General features: G+C 39.7%; 1 protein-coding gene across 1 annotated transcript in view; it reads right to left on the bottom strand.

The window, feature by feature from the left end:
• Positions 1-715: 715 nt before the first annotated feature.
• The window catches only part of SOCS2 (suppressor of cytokine signaling 2), a 21,272-nt gene continuing 10,782 nt past the window's right edge, over positions 716-11,205 (bottom strand). The window contains exon 2 of the mRNA XM_018560239.1: positions 716-1,354. Coding sequence (XP_018415741.1) covers positions 897-1,354 — 458 coding nt within the window. The 3' untranslated portion in view covers positions 716-896. The remainder of the gene's footprint in view (positions 1,355-11,205) is intronic.

The raw sequence follows: 11,205 nt of genomic DNA on the forward strand, positions 1-11,205 counted from the left end.
TTCGTGATTTAAAACACTTAAGGTACCCATACACCTAAGACTGGGCTATGTGGCCTGTAATAGAACTGGCGAATTAATCCTAGCATTCCTCACTTCAGAAAGATCTTACTCAAAAAGACAAAATGAAAGTGTTATAATGGTCTCATACAGGAAGATTGTAGGATTTTCCATCCTGCCTGGTTGATACCCAACTTGATAATGATCATCCAAGGGAACTGGCTTGTTCCCGTATACCAGACAGTTTTCTGCAGGTTGAGCCACCGAAAACATAAGTCTACCTTATAACATATTTGTGTATCAGCTGAACACAACTTTACTAAATCAATACAGCACATCAAGCACACTGTCAGTGCAATCAAAATATATCTAGTGAATGCACAGGTCACATCTAAACTAAGCACCAATCTATGCGTTGGGGCATCGTAGCTGTGTGCACATATTAGACTATTGGCTGAAAATCACATGGAACTTGTTCCTCAAACTTGCAAGTATTAGACAATGCTCTTTTTATGTTTGGGTACCTTAAGCTGAAAATAGTGCTTAAAAGTACTAGTGTCTACATATTTTAGGCAGCAAAAAGAACAAAATGGCACAAAAAGAAAAAATGCAAGAACAGAAAAACACTTTGAAATTATGGGAATTGGATTCCTACATTTCCTGTCAAGAAAGGAGAGTGTTAAAAAAACAAAAAACAAACGAACATATTGTATCCATTATGTTCCAGAACCCCAAGTCCTGAACAGTCCTATGACAACCAGTGAAAAATGGAGCGACACAATGTGATGTCCTTACATTCAGCATGGAGCAGACAACGGATTCAAACATATTTGGCTGGATTTGGAAGTTGCTTGCAGAAATGCATTTCCAATGCTGCAGGCATCATTGCAAAAGTGATTCTATACATGGTAACGGTACTCTGTGATATATTCCTTTAGTCTCATTGGTAATGGCAGTTCCTGGACCTTCTTTGTGCATTTGTTGACAGTCATTCTACAGAGATGCTGTAAAGATGGGGTAGACATATAGAGTGGCTTCACTAGCCAAAGATGTACCGTCCTGTTGGGTAGAGTCTCATTCTCAATTTTCTTGTTTTTTGACAATAGAACATAATACTCAATAAGATGAACCACGCTATCAAATTGTTTTAACCTGGAGCGTACGCAAACAACAGAGTCTAACCTAAACTTCCCCTCTCGATACTCAATGCGCAGGTTTGTTGGTCCTGCAGAGGTCTTTACAGAGATGGTCAGGAGGTAGTCCGTGTGGGAGCTGTCCCTAACTAGGAAAGTGCCTTCTGGAGCATCTTGCAATTTTTCCTTGGCTTCGTTGACAGTCATGTGTCCCCAGTACCAACCTGTCAAAGAACAAGGAGATTTTTTAAAGTTAATTAACTGGTGATTTACATATTTCACATAATAGATTTTTAATTCTGAACTAGCACATTTTGGATTAACAGGATATTAGACAAATTAAATAGATGTAAACTAAATGGCAATAGGGTAACGGGAGGACGCTAGTTTGTGTCCTCCCGTTACCCTAAGGAGAACTATGGGGAAAAAACACTGACCCCATAGTTCTCCTTTAAGGATCTAAAAGGCCCCCCATAAAAGCTCTCTGCTTTGTAAGAACCCTGTTAGATCATTCATTTGATCAATAAATGCATGTAACATTTGCTACACTAGGTTGGTGCACTTCTTGTGTTTTTTTCTCTCATAATAAAAGGCAACATGTCACAAAGCTAAATACTGGTTTGGAAAGTATACTTTATCTATCTATATATGACACCCACATGCTCATTCCAAGTAAATGAAGCTTAAACTTTACTTTTAGCTTCACTTTGAGTGATGTGGCTACTATGGAACTAGCATGTGGGCTGGGGATGTTTTTATTGGAGGCTTTTGAGACAATACCTGTTGATTGTGTTCAATCCAGGGTATTGTTACTTTTATTGTACTGCACAATTTAAAATGCCTGTGTGGTTTATCCTTTAGAGCAGGGGTACCCAACCCCTGGGTCGCAAACTGGTACCTGTCTGTGGCCTGTTAGGAACTGGGCCGCAGCTCCCGGATCTTGATCTTGATCCCCGGAAGTGGGAAATTTGTGGTCCTTACAGAAATTGTGACAGAATTCAGCAGACTTTGGCCATTTTGAACAAACTTTTTACAAGTATGAATGCACTTAAGGTACCCATATACCGAACACTGAGCTATGTGACCTTTAAGATAAAAGGACCGTATACTGTACACATGGGCAAAAGGAGTACTAGAATTTTAGTAGGAAGATTGTAGGATTTTTCCAGGATTTTTCCGTCCTGCTTGGTTGATACCCAACTTGATGATGATCGATATAATCCCCCCCCCCCCAAAGCAATGTGCTTTATAAATGTTAGTCTTTTTTTAATCAGCGGTATGGTATGGTTCTTTAAGCCTCATAGTAGCCTATGAGGAGTTTGATGGGTAAAGCTGTGAAAAAAAAAGTGCATCATCCAGATCCAGAATTGTCTGGATTTCAGAATGGACACCTCCTTCCTTAGTTATAATAAGACTTATTTAATAATACAGAAGATTTTACACTATCATAATTATTGCTTAATTACTCTACACAAAGAATGTCACATGAGCCTCCAGAATAAGCATGTCAAATGCAAATTAAACAAAGTAGTAGGGCTACTTAACTCCAAATAAATATTATGGCCTTGGTAATTAACATAATAGTAATACAATTATTAACTGAAACTTACAATATTTTCTACATGAAAATTGATTTAAAAAGTGTAAAACTGAAGAAAAGTCAGAAGTCTTAGATAGATAATGATATATAGATATTTTAAAATGGCCAAGGGCCACAAAAAGTATTGCGGTGGCCACAAATGACTGGAAAAACATCAGTTTGACACTGCACTAAGACAGGAATATGTGATGACTCCACCTGTATAGTTTTTATGTATTTTGAAATGTCTCATGATTACCACTTATAAAAAAATAAACCAGTAGCCATAATTGTTGGTAACCATGGATGAGTAAATCTGTCCAGGCCTCCTTCCTCCACATCCAATGCCCCAAAACAGATGTGGGGGGATACTGGACCGGAATAATAGAGGCATTATAAAAGGGGGCACCTAGATATCCACCCTGTTTCAGGTTGAGTACAGAGGTGCAAGAAGAATGCAAAAAAAACAAAAACAACCCACACAATGTCCTTTGGTGTAAATCCATTGTCAATCACGGCATCTAAGAAATGTAAGTCCATGGTTAATAAATGGTCAATCACCCAAGGCCTGTTGATATTTCCCCTCTGCACTCCCATTGCCAAATGAGAAAACCGTGGCACTGCATCACCATAAATACAGCAGCTGGCATCCCTGGTGATGTCAGAGCCAATTTTGGTTTTATTTTCTAATATGTACTTTAAAAAGAAAAAAAAAAAAAAAAGAAAAAAAAAAACCAGTGTGGGTATCCTCTTAAAATTCCAACTAGGCCCCTATCCAGACATGCAGCCTGGGTGACCTTGAAAGAAAAGCCAGCGAGTGGGCACCCCCCATGCCTTTCAACATTGGAGGGGTACTTTGCAAGGGGGGGTTGGCAGCAAACCTTCCCTTGCAAGGCGATTTGTTCCAATGTCAAGGGACAGGGGCAATTTTTCCCCACATCTGATGCTCCAAGAAGGATGTTATGGTTATTGGGGAGGACATATGGGGGAATATGGAAGTCCCCTTTCTAATAAGGCAGTCGCTGGATATCTGCCCCCTCTCAGGGGAATAATTACAGGGGTAGATTAGTACCACTTACCCATTCCCAGAGTTAAAATTTAAATTTAGACACACACACACACATACACATCTTAGAAAAAGCCCTTTAAATGCATTAGAAAAAAATAAAAAAAATAATGTCCACTGATGTAAATCCACATCAGTCACGATATCCGGCATCCATGTCATTCATAGCATTCAGGGATGTAAATCTATAGTCTGTCAATCACAATAACCCCGAAGCCCTCCCATTGCAATCACAATAACCCGAAGCCCTCCCATTGCAAAATGACAGATCAAATTTAGTCAATTATGTCATCCGGGATCCCCATCACTGTGTTTACATTACCGCAGCACCGGTAATTTGGGCAGGAGAAAAGGATGGTTTGCCCCGTCCGACCTGAATCTCATCTCAAATCGGTAACATGCCATCTGCTTTCCAAGCAAAGCTACCATTGCTTTTAAAGTCTACCAATATAGACCCTGAGCAGGAAAAGTATGCACATAACTCAAGCTTCAGAATCTTGTGACTCTTCTACAACTACCTCAAATCCTTCCAATCTGCTGTAGGTTACACACACATGTTCCCATGGTGGCCCTGAGGAGGAAAAAGGGATAAACAAAAAGTTTAAATATGGTTGTGGCTGGAGCAAAATGGATGTGTGTTTAAATGCAGGAAATCCATTCTTGGAACTACTATATGGAAACCCGCATGACTTGGGTGTGCCGAAACCTCTAAATAGGCTTCTGGGTACTGCCAAGCCAGCAGAGTTTATAAACCAAATACTTTCCAGATGTCTCAAATACCCCAGCCTGCCTAGCAGTACAAAAGAAAGGACTTGGGGTACAGCTTATTTTGTGGGGGGTTAAAGTAAGGACTGCTTACTCCCAGGACTTGAGTTATGAATGCACGAATGAAATATGTAATTAGATAAATACACTGCAACTGAATGTGACTACAGAAAAAGCAAACACTTAGTAAAAATGAGTGTTGGCAAAAGATGAGCGACTTTTCATAGCTGCATACTCGCAAAGATGTAAATCTGTATACAAAAATCAAACTATAAATTGTTATATGAGATATCACTGCAGGCGCTCATGCACAGTATGCTTGTTGCAGAATATATCTAAGTTTAGCCATAGTCGAGAGAAATCGCTCATCACCTTGCCAGCTATTTCGATGGGGAATTTTCTTGCCAGCTATTTCATTCAGGCCACGGTCACCCATGGCTCATAGGACAGTTCAGCTTTAATCTACTCTTCACTTTTTCTACAATTCCCCAGTACTTATAGGCATGGGCTCAATTATTCAACATAATCAGCCATCAAGGTTTTCAAGAAAAGGCATGTTTCTGTAATCTGGAGTACATCCAAAGAAGAGAGACATTCAGGTGATGCACAAAATAAGTCTTCAAATCTAAAAGAAGTTAAAAATTGGTGTAAAAGTAAAAAAAACCCAACAAAACACCCCCCTCTCCCCGCCACCCAAACAAACCTACTACTAGTGCCTTAACTATTAACAAAAATGTAGCTTATTTGTGTATCACTCAGCTGTAGATCCTCAAATCATCTCTGACTGGTGCTAACACTGTCCTTCCTTCTGGAGGGTGGCTACTGTGTTCCCCATGGTCTGTGTGTGTTGTAAAGTAGCCACCGCTCCAAACTCACTCCTGTGATGAACTACAATCTCACGTTTAGTTTACTCATATGTAATGAGATTGTAGTCTATCACAGGAGTGAGCTTGGAGTGGTGGCTACTTTACAACACACACACACACAGGGGCCATGGGGAACAAAAGCAGCCACCCTCCAGAAGGAAGGACAGTGTCAGCATGAATTCAGAGATGATTTGAGGCTATAGAGCCGAGTGATGCACAAGTAAGATACATTTTTGTTAATAGTTAAAAGAGAACCATGGGGTAACCTTTTTATCCCATAGTTCTCTTTAGAGTTACAGGAGCCCATATGCGACCGTCCTCCGGTAACCCAAAGCTCAGTATATAATGGGCTACTGCCTGCTATATGCTGAGAGCACCGCAGCCGGGACAGATCCCGACAATACTGTCGAGATCCCCCCAGCTAGCTGACAGCGGGCTCTGACTATCTGAAGGCAGAGCCAGCTATGCCCGCCCCCTCCCCTCTCCGTTCCTCCAGTCAGCGCTGGAGGATGGGAGAGGGGAGGGGGGAATCCTTGTGGGGAGCGGTGCCTGACAGTCACCACTCTCTTCAGGGAGATGATCGGGAAGTGAAAGAGCGACGGTATGTGTTCGCTCACTTCGCGATCAATAGAGCCGACGTGTGACAGTTTCAACTATAACCTCATAGTTCTCCTTTAGGGCCTGTTCACACGACGTCTGTGTGAATGTGCTGACCTGATCCGTACGCCACTGCACTAAAAATGCATCCCAATGTATCCCTATGCGTTTTATGGGCTACAGTTCTCAGGTGCGCAGTCCGTTCAGGTTACGACAGAAAAATACTACATGTCACATTTTGTACGGTCAGGAAACGGTCCGAAAACACAAAACGCGTCAAAAACGCACTGCACTGCAGCTAACATACTGACAGCCCCACTCCAGCAAAAAAAAAATATATAATTTTTTTTTTTTAAACTGGAACGCATAAAAAACGCTGCAAAAACACAGCAAAACACATAGCACCGCATCTGCAGATCCGCACCTGATCCAGACCTGCTGAAACTCATGTGAACAGGCCTTAGGGTACTTGAATCCATTTTTAAGATTTAACTCTTGAGTTTAGTGTCACTTTAAACTTCATTTGATAAACCTGATATTGTCTGAGTGAAGGAACATGTTGCATCAGACTGAATTATTTAGTGCACACTGCTAAAACAGAGGGGCGCCGGCATAGTGTCTTTCCTGAATCTGTAATTTAGTAAACAATATCTAGTTAAACCACCTCATTTTTCTCATGCTGCCATTAATATTGTTTAAATATCTATTTTAAAAAAAAAACATCTATTTTTTGGCTTGGTTATTAGATATTTCTTTATAATCCATTTTCATCATTAAAAAAATAAATAAATCTCTATTTCAAATCCTAAAACCCTTACAGCATTTTGCCGTGAAATGAACCTGAATGCAAGAATCCCAGTTTTTATTTCTTTTAATGTAGAAATTGAACAGTTAAGGCACCAGAAGACAGAAATTGTTCCATAAAATGGGTTATACTTCCAGGAAATGGGTCTAAGGCTCTTTCATATGTCAGCAGTACTTGGAAAAAGAGATCACCTTTAGTAAAATGTTCTCGCAGTACTAAGTATTGCAGGCTAATTCCAGACATTCGATTCTCCTAAGGGCAAACATGACCTCGGCCTTTCATGCATTAAAGCAGCCTACCCTTTCTTGAACAATATGATATTATGCACCACTCCCGTGATGATTAATACTGTAAACACATACTTAACTGAATTCTTTTAACTGGCTTTGCAAATTAACAGCAATCTGCTGCATAAGCTTTCATAAAATACCTTTAGGATAATAAGATGTGGAGAGGATAGGACATACAATGCAATGGCATACAGACCAAAACTTCACAGAAACTTAACTAATCACTTGCACAATGTACTACTGGTAAAATAAAAAGAAGTGGCTTGGTGGGAACGGCCCAAATGAATTTACAGGCTTCCTTTTAAACTATTGGAAGAGCAAATATTTAACAGTTCCGAGAAATGCATTAACATTTTAAATAAAAGGAGCACATTTAAATATAGACAACTAAGAGAAAAAACAACAATATAGAACTTTATAGGTACAAATATGCGTTCAAATTTAGATGCAAATGTTGGATTTTATTAATAACCATTTAAAATATACTCTAATAAAACACTATTATTGTCCAATGCTCATCTTCACATCTACCTACAACCTTCTCCACCTAGAGCCGTGATACATTTTACAAGAGAGAGTCTGTGCACATTTATATATATACTTTTATATATATATATAACAAGTTTATAATCATATAATCCATTATGTCAGTATAGCTGTAAAACGTTTGGGATATTGTCCTGTGGTCAAAAAGCGGTCATAAATATTTGCGTTTGCTCTATGCTTTCAGATTAATTTCAGCTCAATAAACGTTTTATTTGCTAGCCTTTTTTTAATTGCTACCTCTCTGTAACACCACGGGACACTGGAGTCCTTTTAGTAACCTTGCATAGCCACGGTTAATGACACGTAAAACATAAGAGGTATAAATATAGTACATTTAACTTCTAGTAACTTTCATGAATAAATATAGAGTGGGAATGTGTAAATATATATATATATTTTTTTAAATGTTATTGTATTTATTGTTTAATCATTTCTGTTTAAATGGCACCTTTGTTCTTGACCAATGCAACAAGAGTAAGATTAATCACATATAAACAAATAAGTGCATATTACTCTCACTGCTTCATGAACAAGTCTATTTGCAAGGGAGTTAAAACAACATCACGTTCATTCCTTTTTACAATCATTAGTGCGCATTTCTAGAACTGTGCAGATGTATCCTGTGCTGGCATATAGTTTACTTTCATTTTCTAGGAGTGAAGGGATGAACACTGCAAGGAACGCCAATTAAGAATTGATTTTCAGATTAGTAGCACAAGAATACCAGAGGGGAAAAACTACTTCATTTGGACATTAATATGTTAGATAATAAACCCGAGACCATAGTTTGCCTTCACAAAATATCAGGAAAACCTGTAAGCAACCTTTTTAAAATAAACTCTACAGGAATAAAATATTTTGCTTAAAGTGCACCTGTGCCAGACATTAAACTATTTATGGACATTAACCAGTTGACATCCGCGGTGTTAAACCCCCTTCCCATCAGCATAATATTACCAAGCAGTAATAGAACTTCATCTCTGATCCCTCTAGCTGCTTTTAATGTGAAGTTTTGCATTCTTAAAGATCTTTAAAGGCCACAACAAAGTTTATAGTCGGATCGCAGTCTTTAACAGCTTGGAAACACCGGCTGTATTTTGATTATGTGCTGCCCTAGGCAAGACTAAACTCGGGCACCCCCCCCCCCAGGAGAGCTTTGTAGAGTTTATGATGGGCTGTGCAGGGTCTCAGGAGGACTGTGCATAGTCCCTTTCCTGCATACATGTGCTGCTCCTCTTACCTGCAGCTCAAAGTGCCATCAGTACCAGCAGGATACATTACAGTCCCCAGTCTGCTTCTGGGACATCCCACCATCAGATCACATGCTATGGCCAGCCCTGAGCCACCCGCTCCTTCTCCTCTACCTACTGTACAAACTAGCTGGACCGCATCTCACTGAGCCCTCCCCTCCACCAAGCAGCTCTCTAATTAGGCAGCTGCTCTTAGGGCCTTGGGCCACCTAGTTTCCCTCATTAGGCAGCCGCCACTGCCTCATTCTGTGCCGCCCAGCCTCAGCCCACTGGGCAAGTGCCCAGTATGCCCAAAGGCAAGTACGGCCCTGTCCACCTCATTGGTTTGGGGTGGCGTTTTCTGCCGCCCCCCTGGAAAGTGCCGCTCTAGGCAAATGCCTAGTTTGACTTGCGGTAGATACACCCCTGGCTGTATGTTTATATTAGAAGGCTGGCATGCTGCCACCAAGAATCCAGAAATATGGCCTTGTGTTGGAAAGGGTTAAAAAAACAGCCTATGCAGTCCCTAAGTCTCAGTGTATAACCATCTACTAGTCAGCTTTTAAAAATATTAATTTATGTAGGTTCCATACCTGTAGGCCATTTGGCCCTCCAGTGAAGCCTGCCCCACAAACTCCTAATAGCTCTACCCTGTGTGGTTTCTAGGACAGTTGCCTAGCAAAAACAGGACTGACCCATGTCCCTGTCCTGACCTCCGCACATGCAGTGTGTGTGGGCTGCAGAACATGGATTGCTGTAGTTTGAGATTATATATATATATATATATATACAAAAATACACACACACAAATGGGGGAGCCATATTTGTCAGTTATATATGCAGCCTCTGCCTTCCTGCTTTTCAGTTACGGTGGATATCTCATCTCAGAAGAAGGTAGACTGAGACTAATATTTCAACAATATTTTAAAGAGCTTGCATATAACAAATATGAAGTCACAACACAAATAACATTAGGATAAACACTGCTGCAAACCTTTGCAAAACTGTCTCGGCACAAAAATACACAACAAATTGTCACATATTGGGAACCTGATCTGCAATAAATGTCCATAACTTCCCTCATGTTGCTTCCCCTTTAAATGCCAAAGACTATTACCAGCTGTGCCCTTTATAGTTGCCACGTCTGACAGCGTGGGCCTTGCATATCCATTTCTCTAAAACATGAACAGCATGTGTTGCCCAAAGCAACAATTCACATTCAAAAGCGACAGTAAAAAAAAAAAAATATTATCAGAAGGGGAATTGAATTAATTTATTGGTAACGGGTGATACAGAGAGTTCTAGTTTTGTTCACTTTAACGTATGGAGGTGCTGCCAACAGAAACCAAATATATAATCTTTATTCTCCCAGAAGTTGCAACGGGAAATTTTAGTGGGTAGCAACATTTTCTCCAGTTTAATTCTGCTGCTGTATGACATTTGGCCTCCTACATTTTGCTGTGCGTTTCTTTTTTGTTAACCCACAGTATAGAACATTCAATAATTTACATGTTTATTTCCTTCACTTCTTGTAATGTTCACCAATTAATTTATTCTAGGCTAGACAGCCCGTTTTAATGATACCAGGCACACAGCAATGTTAAATCAGCAGACAGACAATATGCAATCATAAATAGATTAGATTATGACATACGGTGCTACAGGCAACAACTCATAGCGAACAATCTGCATTCATTTCTTAATATCTATAACAGTTTTAAACTGTTAAGTGCCGAAATCTGATTGGCAACTATGGTCACCGCACTTCATTACTGTTTATTGCACCGTCAGACCATGGATCATACCAGACACCTTCGAATAAAAGGCTTTGCATGCTGTTTTAGAAAAAAAACTATATTCTGGGAATGGAATAGAAAAAAAAAGTCAGTATGACTACTGTAAATTGCTTTTTCCACTAATTAAAGCCAGGATTAAAACAGATAAAATATGTATTTGGTTCAGGCAATTATTATTATTATTATTATGCTAAAAGATGCATAATTATATTTTCCAGGCAGAAGCATCAATGTCTCGAGTGTTGTCCCCCCCTCCCAAGGTCAGGAAGTGTGTTGTTGGCAGAATCACCAGGTTAGAAAAGGGAACAAAGAATAACCAATGCATCTACCTCATTTAACGACCGGTAAGCAACATTATGTTACATTTTTGTTTTTTGGGTCTATTAAAGTGACACTAAAAACTCTTTGCTTGATCAGCTTTAGTGGAGTAGAAAGGTGACATTAGAGGTCTAATAGACCCCTAGAGTCTGCTTAAAGAGGACCGGTCACCTATAATATGCTATAACATAGGGGACTATTAGCCCCTTTTGTAATAT

This window comes from Nanorana parkeri, unplaced genomic scaffold (assembly GCF_000935625.1).
Source record: "Nanorana parkeri isolate BGI_ZX_2015 unplaced genomic scaffold, ASM93562v1 scaffold442, whole genome shotgun sequence".
In the NCBI taxonomy this organism is placed as follows: domain Eukaryota; kingdom Metazoa; phylum Chordata; class Amphibia; order Anura; family Dicroglossidae; genus Nanorana; species Nanorana parkeri.